Source organism: Pelobates fuscus, chromosome 4 (assembly GCF_036172605.1).
Source record: "Pelobates fuscus isolate aPelFus1 chromosome 4, aPelFus1.pri, whole genome shotgun sequence".
Classification (NCBI taxonomy): Eukaryota; Metazoa; Chordata; class Amphibia; order Anura; family Pelobatidae; genus Pelobates; species Pelobates fuscus.
Window position 1 is genome coordinate 378216692 of NC_086320.1, and position 17903 is coordinate 378234594.

General features: G+C 42.6%; 1 protein-coding gene across 4 annotated transcripts in view; it reads right to left on the minus strand.

Moving 5' to 3' along the window:
- SNAP47 (synaptosome associated protein 47) overlaps window positions 1–17903 on the minus strand; it is a 70241-nt gene that overhangs the window by 18611 nt on the left and 33727 nt on the right. For all 4 annotated transcript variants that reach the window (XM_063452823.1, XM_063452821.1, XM_063452824.1 and 1 more), the window contains one exon: window positions 6467–6957. In XM_063452823.1, the coding sequence (XP_063308893.1) occupies window positions 6467–6957 (491 nt within the window). The remainder of the gene's footprint in view (window positions 1–6466; window positions 6958–17903) is intronic.

A 17903-nucleotide genomic window follows, 5' to 3' on the forward strand; every position in this document is an offset into this window, starting at 1 on the left:
CCTCTATTATATGAGAGTACCGAAATCTTTATACCTCTATTATAGGAGAGTACCGGAATCTTTATACCTCTATTATAAGAGTGTACCGGAATCTTTATACCTCTATTATAGGAGAGTACCGGAATCTTTATACCTCTATTATAGGAGAGTACCGGAATCTTTATACCTCTATTATAGGAGAGTTCCGGAATCTTTATACCTCTATTATATGAGAGTACTGGAACCTCTATGGCTCTATTATAGGAGAGTACCGGAATCTTTATGTCTCTTTTATATGAGAGTAGCAGAACATCTATGTCTCTATTATAGGAGAGTACCGGAATCTTTATACCTCTATTATAGGAGAGTACCGGAATCTTTATACCTCTATTATAGGAGAGTACCGGAATCTTTATACCCCTATTATAAGAGAGTATCGAAATCTTTATACCTCTATTATAGGAGAGTTCTGGAATCTTTATACCTCTATTATAGGAGAGTACCGGAATCTTTATACCTCTATTATATGAGAGTACCGAAATCTTTATACCTCTATTATAGGAGAGTACCGGAATCTTTATACCTCTATTATAGGAGAGTACCGGAATCTTTATACCTCTATTATAGGAGAGTACCGGAATCTTTATACCTCTATTATAGGAGAGTTCCGGAATCTTTATACCTCTATTATATGAGAGTACTGGAACCTCTATGGCTCTATTATAGGAGAGTACCGGAATCTTTATGTCTCTTTTATATGAGAGTAGCAGAACATCTATGTCTCTATTATAGGAGAGTACCGGAATCTTTATACCTCTATTATAGGAGAGTACCGGAATCTTTATACCTCTATTATAGGAGAGTACCGGAATCTTTATACCCCTATTATAAGAGAGTATCGAAATCTTTATACCTCTATTATAGGAGAGTTCCGGAATCTTTATACCTCTATTATAGGAGAGTACCGGAATCTTTATACCTCTATTATATGAGAGTACCGAAATCTTTATACCTCTATTATAGGAGAGTACCGGAATCTTTATACCTCTATTATAAGAGTGTACCGGAATCTTTATACCTCTATTATAGGAGAGTACCGGAATCTTTATACCTCTATTATAGGAGAGTACCGAAATCTTTATACCTCTATTATAGGAGAGTACCGAAATCTTTATACCTCTATTATAGGAGAGTACCGGAATCTTTATACCTCTATTATAGGAGAGTTCCGGAATCTTTATACCTCTATTATAGGAGAGTACTGGAACCTCTATGGCTCTATTATAGGAGAGTACCGGAATCTTTATGTCTCTTTTATATGAGAGTAGCAGAACATCTATGTCTCTATTATATGAGAGTACCGGAACCTCTATGGCTCTATTATAGGAGAGTACCGGAATCTTTATACCTCTATTATAGGAGAGTACCGGAATCTTTATACCCCTATTATAAGAGAGTATCGAAATCTTTATACCTCTATTATAGGAGAGTACCGGAATCTTTATACCTCTATTATAGGAGAGTACCGAAATCTTTATACCTCTATTATAGGAGAGTACCGGAATCTTTATACCTCTATTATAGGAGAGTACCGGAATCTTTATACCTCTATTATAGGAGAGTTCCGGAATCTTTATACCTCTATTATAGGAGAGTACCGGAATCTTTATACCTCTATTATAGGAGAGTACCGGAATCTTTATACCTCTATTATAGGAGAGTTCCGGAATCTTTATACCTCTATTATAGGAGAGTACCGGAATCTTTATGTCTCTTTTATATGAGAGTAGCAGAACATCTATGTCTCTATTATATGAGAGTACCGGAACCTCTATGGCTCTATTATAGGAGAGTACCGGAATCTTTATACCTCTATTATAGGAGAGTACCGGAATCTTTATACCCCTATTATAAGAGAGTATCGAAATCTTTATACCTCTATTATAGGAGAGTACCGGAATCTTTATACCTCTATTATAGGAGAGTACCGGAATCTTTATACCCCTATTATAAGAGAGTATCGAAATCTTTATACCTCTATTATATGAGAGTACCAAAACCTTTATTCCTCTATTATAGGAGAGTACTGGAATCTTTATTCCTCTATTACAGGATAATACCGAAACCTTTATTCCTCTATTATAGCAGAGTACCAGGACCTTTATGCGTCCCAAGCAGGGCAAATCAAAGAAGAACAGAGGCAAAACGTAGGCAGAACAGAGGATGGCAAGACAAAATGGACTGTCAAATCCACTACATTAAAATGCAATAGTTTTCTGTGTTTAGAGTGTCCCTTTAACCTTGGGGAGCCTTGATTACTATGCCAGATCTTAGATGGGTGCTCTGTGAATAGTATGCCACATCAGCATTTGGCTATAACTTTCTAAAACAACATTTTTTTAAAAAATCTTTTTTTCCGAAAAAGTGGGCGCAGAAGCAGATTTTGTCCTTGTTTGTCCTGAGCTTGGCAAGAGAACAGCATAAATCACTAGATATCTATATTATCAATTAAACTGATTTATGATTTATAAACTCATTAATACAATACAAGGTAAAAAAAAAACGTAAATTTTTAACTAATTGTTCATTTATAACTATCATAATAAGGACGTAGTACACTACGGCTAATGCAGAATAGAATTCTACATTTGGCAAAGTGCTTTCCTGCCATCTAGTGGTTGGTTTGTGGATTACTGCTCTATGTTAAAACAGAATAATTTCTTCTGTAGCAGGTGGGGCTCTGAGGAGTCAGGATTTCCACTGCTTGCAGCTTCCAGTTATAATAATTAAAGTACAGGTGGGGATTCGGATGTCAGCAAATACAGCAATAGTAACAAACTGAGTCAGAGGGACAAAGCTCAGAGAGAAAGCGCAGGCAGGGTGAGATTCAGCACAAGCATGTTCCTTGTGGCGGTAACACTGAAAATGATTCTCAGCTGGTACTCGTAAAGGGCTGAGGATGATGAGAATTAGAATTTTACTGTCCATGGAGGGATTGCGGACAATAATTCACAAAATTCTCAGCCATCCAGACTTGATGTCCGTAAATGAAGTCTCATTAGCTGTGATATTTAGAGGTTTTCCGTATTATATGAATATAAGTGATGTTAGATGTGTCCTTGATAAAACGGTAAACAACAGCTGCCGTTCCATGTGTGTAGGTCACTGTTCTAGTCAAAGCAGAGTCGTTTTCCTTGGATCGTTGCATCACTTTTTGTAGAAGACAGAAACAAGTACTGGTGCTATACATTTCCAAATATTATTATTATTATTATTATTTATATAGCGCCATCAAATTCTGTAGCGCTGTACAATGGGTGGACTAAAAGACACGTATTTGTAACCAGACGAGTTGGACACACAGGAACAGAGGGATTGAGGGCCCTGCTCAATGAGCTTACATGTTAGAGGGAGTGGGGTATAGTGACACTAAAGGTAAGGGTAGCGTAGGGTAGAGAAGTAGATTGCTAGAATAGTATTTACTGAGGGCTTAGTGTGTTTTTGTTTTATTTAATGACAGTTGTAGGAGAGGAATCAGGGTGTGGGGAGGGAAAGCTAACAGTTTAATTGATACGCTTTCCTGAAGAAGTGAGTTTTCAATTATTTTTTGAAGACTGGGTGAAAGTCTAACAAAGCAGGGAAGGGAGTTCCAAATGAGCCCTTAAGAAGTCTTCGGGGGAGTGTGGGAGGGTGCAGACGGACAGGAAGATGAGCCTTGCCGCCGTATTCATTATAGACTGTAACAGGGAAAGTTGGGAGCAAGTAATACCATTGAGAAGGGGATTGCAGTAGTCAAGGCGAGAGAGGACAGCGGCATGGACCAGCTCCTTAGCCGCATCTGGCATTAAATAGGGGCGGATGCGCGCTCTGTTTTTGAGATGGTAGCGGCAGGATTCAGCGATTGATTTGAACTGAGGGGTGAAGGAGAGATCAGATTCAAAGAGAACACGTAGGCAGCGAGCCTGCGAGGTAGAGGTGATGGTAGAGCCACTGACTCAGAGGGAGACAGACATAGGAGAAAATACACTAGAGGGAGGAAATACCAGAAGTTCTGTTTTGGACAGGTTATGTTTAAAGGAACACTATAGGGTCAGAAACACAAACGTGTATTCCTAACACTATAGTGGTAAAAACACATATAGGGTCCCTGGCCCCTTTAAAGAATAAGAAAACTTACCTTCTTCCCAGTGCTGCACATGGCTGCTGGTGCTGGTTTCGCCTCCAATCCTCTTCCCTGGCTGATATCATCAGAAATGATTATTCCAAAGGAAAGCAATGGATTGACTGAGAACATCAATTCAGATGATCTCAGACAATGAGGCGGGGTGGGGCCAAACGCCGCCCTAGCCAGTCAGCATCTCCTCATAAAAATGCACTGAATCAATGCATCTCTATGGGAAGCTTTTAGCGTTTCCATGCAGGGCGTGGAGACACTGAATGTCATTGCTGCTCATTGTGCAGCACTGATTCAGGAAGCACCTCTAATGGCCATCTGAGGAGTGGCCATGTTTACAGCAAAAAGCCTACAGGGGCATGCTATACTCACCAGAGCAACTACATTAAGCTGCAATTGTTCTGGTGACTATAGTGTCCCTTTAGGGAAGTGAGCAGCCATCCAGTTAGAAATAGCAGAGAGACAGTCAAAAGGGGTGGCGAGAGATCAGGAGAGGACAGATAGATTTCCATGTCATCTGCATAGAAATTATATTGGAGGCCAAAGGAACTAGTGAGTTTACCAAGGGAGGCAGTATAAATCAAGAACATTAGGGAACCGAGGACAGAACCTTGGTGGAACACCAACAGAGAGAGGTGACAGGGGGGGCACCAACATAGAGGGGTTGGGGAAAAGATCCAGAGAATTAAACACTGAAAGAGCGCTGGGATAGGTAGGAGGAGCACCAGGTGAGAGCAGTATCTCGTAGACCGAGATTACAGAGGTTAAGATGAAGCTGTTTATCATCAATATAAGAAGACCCTCAAAATTAGGACCTTTGATAATGCCTAAGGATTGTCTGATGGTCTATGCTGCAGGCAATTGTATCAAATTTTTCCATCTAGGTGTTGTTTACTATAATACTGTGTTAGCCAATGGAGACTGTAGACCAATTCTATTACCTCCATCAAAGTCATGGCTGCCAATTCAATATGTAAAATTTGTACGTATACTGTCAATCCTACTAGAGAGGTGGTTACTTCTTGGACCTGCTTGTGGCTTTATGGGGTAGACCTGCAAAGTGCCCCTTTGGTCTGTTTTATCTTTGTGATGGAACTCCCTATTGTGGTTTCATATCTTTTCACAGCTTTGGTATCAGACGTAACCGGAAAACACATTTTTAACAATACATTCTGTCTGATTACAGCCCATGAAGCTGCTTTTTTGATTGCAACACATATTACAATCGTGCTCATATCTGACAGATGTGAAAACTCGATGTATATTTTGAAGTTACATGTTATTTTATACCTGCTTCCTCCGACAGCGAATTAGGTCTGTCTCTGAAAAACCCTTGTTTTTGTAAGCGATTGGTAAGAGGGTCTAGTCTGTCTCCTCTATTGATTTGGTATAAAAATCAATGCAGGTAGGTTGGTACCTAGAACTTTACGGAGATGGCATCAAATGGCATGTATCTTCTAAAGTGCACGCTGATTTACCATCAAATGCCATACCTTTTAGAGATTAAAGTGTAAAATGATTGCAATACATATTAATGGTTCTTTAAGGAGGTTAAATGCATGCTGGGAAAAATGTTCTAAGAAAAGGTAATGTAAGTGTATATACGACCTTAAAGAGACAATATAGTCACCAGAACAACTACAGCTTATTGAATTTTTTCCTGGTGAGTAGAATCATTACCTTCAGGCTTTTTGCTGTAAACACGTTCAGTCTTTTCAGAGAAAATGCAGTGCTTACATTACAGCCTAGGGATAACTCCACTGGCCACTCTTTAGATGGCTACTAGATGTGTTTCCTGGGGCAGTGCTGCAGAGTAAGCAGCACAGCCATTCAGTGTGTCCACCCTCTGCATGCAGACACTGAACTTTCCTCATAGAAATGCATTGATTGAATTCATCTCTCTGAGGAGACGCTGATTGGCCAAAGCTGTGTTGCCCCTGATATGCCTCCTTGACAGTCTCAGCCAATCCAATGCTTCCCTATGGGGAAAGCATTTTGATTGGCTTTGAATAACACTTCTAATGCTGTCAGCCAAGCAGGCAGATCAGGGCCAGAGCCGCCAGCAGCAGATTGGAATAAAAGTAAGATTTTACTATATTTAGGGAGGTAAGAGGAAGTCAGGGAGGCTAGATGGTGTTTTAACACTACATGGTCAGGAATACATGTTTGGCCATATAGTGTTCCTTTAAAATTTGAGTGTTTTTAAAAATATATATATTTAATAACAGATGGAAACAGTTTTATACTCCTCGTGTACAGCTAACCACATAACTAACATAAACCATACAAAAACATGGAATTGTATTTCCATACCAGTTTCCAGTATAGGACTTGAGCCATCGCTTGGAGTGTGTTTCCATGCATCACGGAACATTAAAGCGTCCTCAAGGAATTCAATCTTCTTACTGTACTGCATTTCCAGAATTGGGATAATGTCAGGCAGCTTAGCCGACAGAATTCGATATGTGATGTCTGGTTTGCCAATAAATCTTTGCCGAACACTAATATCATATCCAGTGAAGATTTTGATGTCATCCACATCTTGTATCTCATATCGGTGGACCAGCTCAGAATTACAGTCCCAGATCTCCAGGGCGGTTGGTAACAAGGTGAGCTTCCCCGGTTTAAATTGCTGATCTGGCTTGTTGGAGAAGATTACTGGGATCATCAGTAGGCTACCTTCCTTGTCATTAGCCTGAGAACTGGAGTCCATGGAGGGTTCTTTGCGCTGGACACATGAAGCACTCTTCCAAGGCTTCATGCTGAAGGGCCACCAAGAAGGGGATTCAAGTATACACAGCATCCTGTAAATGACATTACAGAGTAAGTACATCGATAAGGAAATCAAAAATTATAGTGCTCCTGGACTACACTAGAAGAGGTATCCCTAAAGGTCTACATATCTTGCATGTATCTTTATCCATTGATAACTATAGATACTTTCTGGTTACCGTAAGACTTAAACACATGGTCTTGTCTTGCATGGACGTAGCGGGGAATGTGGTGCAAATAAGAATAACAGAGCCTACCCCAAATAACCCCCAATAGCAATAGACACCGAATTTAGATGAAACAGGGAACAGCATTTATTAAACATAAGATGATAGGACTCATCCAACATTTATTAACTTTATCATTTAATTATAACCATAGATAAATACATAAATAATCCATAACTTAACATATAAATTCACCTAGGCTCTACAGACTTTAGCTTACATAAACGTCTTTGCCAATGAACGAGACCAGGTACCTATGCACCAACTTTCCCACTGGGTTCTCGCCTCCCCCCTCGTCCAAACCAAATTCCCTTTTTCTTTTAATGCTCTCCACCAGCCGGCTTTTAGCTCGGTGAGCACGTCCAAGTCGGTAATGGAAAAGTTTACCCTACAGAGCAGGGGAGGTTGAGACCCGACCTTGTCCATCTCCTGACATTCCATGTGATAGCCCCCCAACACCTATTGGCAAGGACACACCCCATGCTAGCTGTGACATAGATAATAACAAATAGAACAGAGGGAGGGTGGGAGGGAAGTTGTTTGCTGGCCCGTCTCCCAAGAGGCACTGAGGTAAAATGATCTCTACACCACTCCCAAACACATAACCACTCCCATACATACATACAACCAATCACAAGCATCCCTCCCCCACTCAAACATGTGCCCTTGTCCGCTTAGCCATGCTATCTCCCCAGGGCCTTATTCCTTTGAATATAGTAACATGCTACTTTTAAAAGAACCTATAGAAATGTGGGCTTAAATAATAAGAAAAAAAAGACATTGAGGGTTTGAGGTCAATGCCAGGTCAAATTTCTAAAGTGTCACAGGTTTGTGGTGAATGTGCTTTGTATGCAGAGATCTGAACAAAGCACATGCACTTAATTTAAAGTCTTTATCAATAAAACAAATGGCATTAGCTGAAAAGTAAGAGAACAAAACCAAATAGTGTAGGACCAGGACCACCAAAACAAAATACATTCATATTCTAGACAGGATAAGCAAGCAAAAGTATAAAGTATTTGGCTAAATAAACAAATAGGGAAAGATTTACCATAATGTCCAACATTGGTCCAGGGAGGCAGGGGTTAACCAAGACAGAGGAGACGTGTGATCCTTAGGGAGTTCACAAAACAACTGAGCCCAGGACCCAGGGTGGTCTGTGCTTAAATAGGGGAAAGGAAGTGGGGACCCTCCCACGAGGAGGGGTCTAAGGGCCTATATAACTGGAAGGCCTACTAGTGTAAGTAGACGTACACGCCCCCTGTGTGGGTGGGATGCTATGCCTGTTAGTTTACCCAACCAACTGCTCCTCAAACCGCTCCCAGGAATACCAGGATGGATCACCCAGGGTTCTGACACCCTGAAGAGATCCCGGAGCAGTGTGGGGATCACATATGCCACCGAGCATGCCCGCCGCAGGTGAAGCGAGCTGAATAACAGACAAAGCGTGTCTCCCTTCCCCTGCACGCTGCAACGTGGACCAGCTGCAGGGGCCGGCGGGCAAGGAGCGAATGTGGCACATCTTGTGCTCGTGGTGCGCCTCTGAAGAGCTGTGGACCCAGCTTGTGGCTGGGTGGAGTGCTCGGCATGCCCCCACTTCCGGGACGCCAAAGGTGGTGCAATTGTAATAATAAATATCAGTACAAGTTTAATATTTTATCCACAGTGGTATGTGTGCATACCTATATGCAGGTTTTGGGAAATAGAAGGGGGGAATTGACAGATGTATCCAAAATGTTTCTTTGTCTTCTAAAGTTTTCACCCCACTTCCCTCAAGGCACCAGGAAAGTTTGAAAAACAGACACTATTTCTGCATTTCTTTATTATGCAATGCCTCCTAACATTTCAAATGGACATAAAGGGACACTTTCATCTTAGGGGTGGGAGTGGTGTGAGCTGTGGGGTAGATGGGGTTGTTCTGGTAAAATTTAGGTGACTTACTAATTTATACAACTAAAATGTACACACACTAACACAACTGAGCTCCTAGAAATGAGGGACATGAGAATAAGAAAGAGGAACAAAGGGACTGTTCCTTCTACATAGCGACACTTTGTAAGTCTGCATTATGGGTGGCTGAGCCCAGATTATAAAGTTTCCTTTAGGAAGGCTGAACTGTGTTCAAATCTATTCAATCTAGGTTTTTTTGGCCAATTTTTAAATGCAGCCAGTTAAAGCAAGAAATCATTGGATATTCAGCGATCCTATGGATAAGTCTAAGCCCTTTCCATTTTCCAACACAATTGCAAAGCCTTCACATCCTTTTAAACACAAAATACTGCAAACCAGGAAACTTGAAATCTCATCTCTCTTTCCAGAATACTAAGGGGGTAATGTTACACAGCCGAATAAATAGCACTATGAAAATGGTGATTCACTATTTTAATTAACCATTTCTGTGCCAGTTACACCTTGCTAGACTGTGGCCTAAAACACGCCAGCAAGTCTCCCGAGCACCACAGAGGTTAAATTATATTAAAACATTAGACTTTGCTGTCACTTATTAAACATTAGGCGGCTGCTGTGCTTCACAACTTTTACAAGATAGGAAGAAATTTTCATTTGGGTCAATATTTTCTTTGGAAGGTGTCAGTCTGTTCCATAGGATGGCAGCTCTCGACACAAGAGAAGGCGGATGAGAAAGCGCACTGTTGTGGGATTGCCTTTTCAAGTTGTGCCAGGTGAGGAAAATGCCCCTCAGTGTTACAGATCCATCAAAGGTCGTCAGGAATAAGAGCAAATGCCAAGATCTAACAGAGGTCTACCCGGGGGCCGTAGCAAGCCCGAATGATATCAAAGAATAGAAAATATAAGAAGAGAGAAGCCAGCAAATTCAGTAAATACTGCAGGCCACGTCAATGGATAATGAAAATATGAAGAAAAAAAAAATCATTATAGAAAATATACCACTTTTGACTTTTCTGCATCTGTTGCAAATTCTTGAGATTAGATTTTTCCAGCAGGGAGCTCTGCTCAAATTAGGGAAACGTTTATAGCCTGCCAGCCAATCCTAACCTGTTTTTATTGTTTTCGGCCAGAGCCGAGTATAGCCTCTGTTAGGGCTGTTATTCACAGAATATGTCATTCAGCTCTTGCCTGCAGCTCCGTTCATCTGAACGTGTCGAACTGATATTATTCTAGCATGGCTGCCATTGACTTACACATAGTTCCATTTGTGGTTTTCCAGGATGGCGCTGTAGATGCCACCATGCAGTATCTAGGAATGTGGGGACTTGATAGGTACATACCTCCCCAGCGGAGTCACGATATTCAAATACTGCTGTGAACGCTGTATTCATTGCTTTGTCCTGGGGGACTTACAGCTGCAAGGAGTTCTGCTACATTTGCTACATTTATAAACCACAAAAAAAAGGTAGAAGGGCCGGCGCTACCATTAGGCGAATAAGGCATTTGCCTGGGGTGCCAGCCTCATGGGGAGGATTCCTGCTGGGGAGCGGGGTATGCTGTAACCCCAGCACCCGAGCAGAGCACTGGGCTTCCTGCAGGCAGGGGAAGCCGGGACATGATTTAGTATCCTGGCTGCCCCCTGCCTGTGAACACCAGAAGCACTCCGAGTAGCCTGTGCTCACAGTGCACGGCTCTCCTGCTCCCCCCACCAGAAACAACAGCAGCTACCTGCAGGCTTGACCCCTCTGCTCCATTCACAGCATTTATGTATGGTCCATCTGAAGGTAAGGGGTGATGGCTGGGGGGGGTAAGAGGGAGTGAGGAAGTAGGGGAGGGAGGGTGGGGAATTCTTTTAATTTAAATAAAAAAAACAATTTTACAGTTTACAGAGGGAGACAGGAGGGATCACACAGTGGAAGGGAGGAGAAAACTGAAGTGTGCGCTGGCGATGGACTTTTTTTATGCACAGAATTTACATTTGGAAGCCCGAAACAGACTTCTGGCTTGCCCAAGTCATGTGTGCTGTGGGTGCAACTAGCACCCTGAACACTATTAACAGTATCTCAAGCAGAAACACTGCACATGAATACTCCTACCACCACGACCACACCTACCACAGTGAAACTGCGTGTGTATTTCAGTGACAGTGTGTGTGAGCGAGAGTGTGTAAGTGACACTGTGTGTGTGTTAGTGACTGCGTGAAAATGACATTGTGTATGTCAGTGAGAGTGTGTGTGTTAGTGAAAATGTGAAGTGGCACTGTGAATGTCACTGAACGTTTATGTGTGTGACAGCGTGTGTGTGTTAGTGACACACACACACAGGAAATTTCCTTTTTTAAGAAATGCCAATATATTCTAGAATCTGAATTACAAAATGCTAATAAAAGCTTAAACATAAAATCTAAGCTGTCAGTCACGTGAGTATACTGTGCGTTAGGTTTGCTCTGTCACATCCAAGTTAATTACCAGCCGAAACAAATTGTAATATTTATTATTAGCTCTTTTGAGTGTGGCCCTATTCACCTCGTCTCTGCCAATACTTGTTGTTTTATATCTCCAAATGGATTATTGTACATCGCTGTGGATTATGTTGGTGCTATATAAACGCTGATGATGATAATAACAATTCCATTGGATAAAATGGAGCATGTATGCTTTAATGTTTCTAATGAATCTAGCGCCACCTGTTGGCACCTTCCACTCTGTGTTCATAGAGGGTTAGAATGATCAATTACATTCTATTTTTCAAACTTTACAAATACATATTTATTAAACAAAATTGTGATATTAAAAAGTGACAGTTCTCCTTCAAAGGGATTAAAGCAATTACAAACCAGTATACAACTCACCACACCGTTTTTAAAGCACTAAATCATACCTCCCAAGTATCACTATTTAGGAAGGAGAGTCCCAATTTTGGGCCTAAATCCCTCTGTCTCTCCTTAACATCCTAATGTCCCTCTTTTCTAGGAGCTTTATATAGTTGGTGTGTCTAAGTGTATAACAGAGCTCCACAGTAATAATACTCCCAGTAATGTGTCTGAGTGTATAACAGAGCCCCACAGTAATAATACTCCCAGTAATGTGTCTAAGTGTATAACAGAGCTCCACAGCAATAATACTCCCAGTAAAGTGTGAGTTGATAACAGAGCTCCACAGCAATAATACTCCCAGTAATGTGTCTGAGTGTATAACAGAGCTCCACAGCAATAATACTCCCAGTAAAGTGTGAGTGTATAACAGAGCCCCACAGTAATAATACTCCCAGTAATGTGTCTGTGTGTATAACAGAGCTCCACAGCAATAATACTCCCAGTAATGTGTCTGAGTGTATAACAGAGCCCCACAGTAATAATACTCCCAGTAATGTGTCTGAGTGTATAACAGAGCACCACAGCAATAATACTCCCAGTAATGTGTCTGAGTGTATAACAGAGCTCCACAGCACTAATACTCCCAGTAATGTGTCTGAGTGTATAACAGAGCTCCACAGCAATAATACTACCAGTAATGTGTGAGTGTATAACAGAGCTCCACAGCAATAATACTCCCAGTACAAGTGCGTTGGTTATTATAAAAATATTTATTTGCCCATTTTTGAGGCTGAAAAAAGAAGAGTTTAGAAGAAAGAAGACATCAAATTGTAAGTCTTTTTTTTTTTTTTTTTACATTTTAGATAAGGGTCTCCCCTCATTATTTTTAGGATGAGGGGGGTAGGTAGGGGTTATTTTTTTGGAGGAGGGGGGCGGCTAGGGGTTTGGGGACCCTAGTCACCTGGGGGGGGGTTAAATTTTTATTTGGGCCCCCACCCGCCGCTTAGGGGTGGGGGCAGGGGGGAGGACATTAGGTCCCCCCCCATTGTTATTTAGGGCCCCCATCTGCCACTCAGGGGTGGGGGCCAGGAGGGAGGACAGTAGGTCCCCCCCTATTGTTATTTATGGCCCCCACCCACCGCTCTAGGGTGGGGGCCGGGGGGGGATGACAATAGGTCATTGATATTTAGGGCCCCCACCTGCCGCTCAGGGGTGGGGGCCAGGGGGGGACAATAGGTTCCCCCCCTTATTGGTATTTAGGGCCCCCACCCGCCGCTCAGGGTTGGGGGCTGGGGGAGGTAATAGGTCCCCCCTTTAGTTTAAAAGCCCCCACTCACGCGTCGCAGGTGGGGGCTCAGGAGGGAGGAATGTTTTTTATTTATGGTCCCCACCCACCACTCAGGGGTGGGGGGCAGGGGGGAGGACATTAGGTTCCACCACTCAGGGGTGGGGGGCAGGGGGGAGGACATTAGGTTCCCCCCCAATTTTTATTTATGGCCCCCACCAACCGCTCAGGGGTGGGGGCCGAGGGGGGAGCCCAATAGGTCCCCCCTTATTAATATTTAGGGCCCCCACCTGCCACTCAGGGGTGGGGGCTGGGGGGGGGCGAGGACAATAGGTCCCCCCCCTATTGATATTTAGGGCCACCGCTCAGGGGTCGGGGCCAGGGGGGATGACAATAGGTCCCCCCTTATTGATATTTAGGGCCCCCACCCACCGCTCAGGGGTGGGGGCCAGGGGGGACAATAGGTTCCCTCCTTATTGGTATTTAGGGCCCCCACCCGCCGCTCAGGGTTGGGGGCCGGGGGAGGCAATAGGTCCCCCCCTTTAGTTTAAAAGCCCCCACTCGCGCGTCGCGGGTGGGGGCTCAGAAGGGAGGAATGTTGTTTGTTTTGTTTTTTAACAGTGAACAGCCATAGGCTGGGTCACTTGCTGCACTGGCCAATCACAGCCATGCCATTAGTAGGCATGGCTGTGATGGCTTCTAAGGGCACACAAGTCAATTGCTTGTTGATTGGCTTCCCTCCAGCCTTTCAAAATGTGTCATTAAATCGCCGAACACCGAACTCCAGCCCGAACATACACTGATATGTCTGTGTTCGGGTCCGGGGTCTAAAAAAGTAATGTTCGGTACGAACCCGAACTTTACAGTCCGGGTTCGCTCAACTCTACCAGTAATGTGTCTGAGTGTATAACACAGCTCCACAGCAATAATACTCCCAGTAATGTGTGAGTGTATAACAGAGCTCCACAGCAATAATACTCCCAGTAATGTCTTGTTTAACTCCAATAAATGTGTTTAGAAATCAGTCTGTGTAAATAAGATACATTGTTCTGGTTCTAAATTACATCTTAGTTACACAAATTATTAGTAAGTCATCTAAAGTTTCTCAGGTCAGCCCCACCTCTGGCCACACCTCCTCTCACACCCCCAAAATTAAAGGGCCCCTCTTTGTCCATGTGAAATGTTGGGAGGTGTGTAAATGATGATGTAAATAGAATTTCTGATTGAGAAGCCACTTAAAGTGTAATGGGGAAGATTTCTGCCTGTTAATACCCATAATTGAAATTAGGCATCAGGTTTGTGTGTATTTCTAAAGGAGCACTCTAGCAAACGTATGATAGTAGGTCATCTGCCTATAAGGCGAGATTATCAGTTATCAAGACTAGTGTGCAATTGCTACACCGCACCAATCAGCGACTCTGTACGGAGCTTTCCGTGTGGAGATGCTGAAAGTCTGTCCTACAATCTTTGCAAGAACTCATGACAGCCACTAGAGGCAGTACTGTTGACACGGTCTTTTCTCAGAAATGGCAGTGTGTACCTGCTCAGCCTGCATGGACAGGGACTTTGCCCCAGAAAACAGAAATTTTGACTCACCGTAAATTCTTTTTTTCTTAATATGGTGGCAGTCACTTATGGGTTTTCCTCCTCCCTGCGGACAAGACTTTTAACAAGCATATTTATTAAAAAGGATCCTCCCCCTTTACCTATAAATGGCCGAGACCGCAAAACCTACCCCAGTACGTAACTAGTAAAGAAACCAGACCAAGAAACATCCAATGCAAAAATTCTTTAATAAAGAGGGAGGGAAACAATACTGCCACCATATTAAGAAAAAAATAATTTACGGTGAGTAAAAAATTCTGTTTTTTCTGTCATATGGTGGCAGTCACTTATGGGATATAGCAAGAATCCATCTGGGCGGGACCTAGGCCACAACGGCTTGTAACACCGTACGCCCAAAAGCAGCTTCAGAGGCAGAGAATATGTCTAGCCGATAGTGCAGGAGACTGAAGACCTGTGGAAGAATACGCTAAATCGATAGTTTGAATCAGCCAGTGAGATAAAGTACCGCGGGAAGCTACCTTGCCCTTCAGGTGACCCTGAAAATTTACAAACAGATGAATCGAAACTCTGAATTCCTTTGTTCTGTTTAAATATACACATAACGCTCTTCTGACGTTTAACTTTTGCCATCTGCGTTCTTGAAGGGACGAGGGCTCACTAAAAAAGGAAGGTGATATAATTGGCTGATTCACATTTTTTTAAGATAAAACTTTCGGTAGAAAAGATGGTCTTGGATAAAGAACCACCTTGTCTTCGTGAAAAATGGTGAATTCATCTGAGGAGGATAGGGCGTGAAGTTCTCCCACTCTTTTGGCTGACGTGATGGCTACCAAAAACAAAACTTTAAGAGATAAAAATTTTAAAGGAACTTCCTCCAAAGGTTCAAACGGGTGAGTACTAAGAGCTTGAAGGACTAGGGCTAAGTCCCATGTTGGAAACACCGATCGTTTTGGAGGTCTCTTGCGGCTGATGGACCTAAAAAATCTTCTGATGAAAACATTGGCTGCCAAATCCTTAAGAAGAAAAAAATTCAAAGCTGATATTTGAACTTTGAGAGTTGAGACTCCCAGGCCAGCTTCAAAGCCGTCTTGCAAAAACTGGAGAATGTTATCTATGGATGGGTGTAATATCGGGAACTGGTGATCCTTACACCAGTGAATAAACTTGGACCAAATCCTAAAGTATATCCTAGAAGTTGGATCTTCTAGTAGCGTGGAGTAAGACTGTTATTCTCTCATCTTGCAAACCTTTGTTTCGAAGGATCAGCCTTGCAGTAGCCAAGCCGTCAACCTGAAAATTTCTAGTACTTTCAAGGGCAGGTTCTTGTTCACAATGAGACGGTTTGATCTGGGAAGCTCCCAATAGTTGATGGTCATCTTCTTTAGTGCCGAAAACCAGACTCTGTTTGGCCAATAAGGGATTATCGGCAATATCCTCGCCTGGTCTGTTCGTATCTTGAGGAGGACCTTTGGGATTAATGGCAGAGGTGGAAAGATGTAAGCCAGGCGAAAATCCCACTTTATTGATAGAGCGTCTATCCAACTGGGTTGATCTGTTCTGAATAGGGAGGCGAAGTGGTAAACTTTCTTGTTTGATTTTCTTGCCATCAAATCTACCTCTGGTACTCCAAATTTTTCTGTCAAAATCCTGAATATGTCCGGGTTTAAAGACCATTCCTTTTGGTCCCATTTCCCCCTGCTCAAATCGTCGGCTATTATATTGTCGCTGCCTCTTATGTAAACTGCCGCGATGTCTTCCAGATTTCTTTGTGCCCATTCCATAATTTCTGCAAAGACTGTAAAGTTTTCTTGCTTTGGTTCCTCCCTGTCGATTGATATAAGAGACTACTGTGCGATTGTCTGACTGGATCTTGACCGCTCTTTGAAGTAACCAAGGTCTGAGGTGATGAAGAGCATACAGAACTGCCAATAATTCCCTGAAATTTGTAGATTCCTCTGCTTCCCTGGATGACCATATTCCTGGAAACATGGTGGAGCCTAAGTGGGCTCCCCAACCTGAGTTTGAAGCGTCTGTGGTGACTATCAGCCAGACCTTTGGCTGAAAAGATAAACCTCCTGAAAGGCACTCTGAGGTTTTCCACCAATCTAGTTGAGTTTTCACCTGAGGGGATAACAAGAATCTTTCGTCTAGATCTTCCTCTTTTTTTGGACCAGGAAGTCAGGATGTTCCACTGTAATGGGCTGACCTCCGATCTGGCTCATTTGACTGCCGGGAAGGTGGCTGTAAGAAGTCCCAAAACGCTCATGGCCTCTCTGAAGGAACAACTTCTCATCCTTTGGAGGTTGGAAATCGTTTTTAGGATCTTTCTCCTTTTCCGTTTGGGAAGAAATATTGACATGGAGACTGAATCGATCACGAAACCGAGAAACTCTATTACTCTTGTTGGAATGCAAACTGACTTTATCAGATTCAAGATCCAGCCATGGTCCTGAAGAAACCTTATAGTGACCTGCAGATTCTTGTGCAGTTGTCTTTCTGTATGTGCCATTAGAAGCCAGTCGTCCAAATATGGGATAATTGAAATTCCCTTTTCCCTCAAATGAGCTGTTAGAGGAGACAGGATCTTTGTAAATATCCTTGGAGCGGATGACAGACCGAACAGCAGAGCCCTGAACTGGAAATGAACGGTGGAACTTCCTCTTCTTATTGCAAATCTTAAATATTTCCTTGAAGTGGTGGCTATCGGAACATGTAGATACGCATCCTTTAAGCCTATTTTTACCATAACGTCGCCTCTTTGTAAAAATCGATGCGATTGATTCCATATGGAATCTGTGATAGGGGATAAACTGATTTATCTTCTTTAAATCCAGAATGGGACGAAATGAGCGGTCCAGTTTTGGAACCAGAAACAGTCTTGAATAGACTCCCCAAAATTCTTGTTTTTGTGGAACTTTTTCTATAACCCTTTTGTGTAGAAGCAGCATGGTCTGATAATATAGAGCCCGAGATCTTTTTGCGGACTTGTATGTTGATAGTAGAAACCTTGCTCTTGGTTTCTTCAAAAAAATAATCTTGTGTCCACTTTGGATAAGCCTTAGAACCCAAGGATCTTTTGTGGTCTGTTCCCATACCGGAAAAAAATTTTGGAGCCTTCCTCCCACACTTCTGGCGTCAAAAACGTCTCTCTTTGTCTCTGAAGGTTCTTTTGACCTC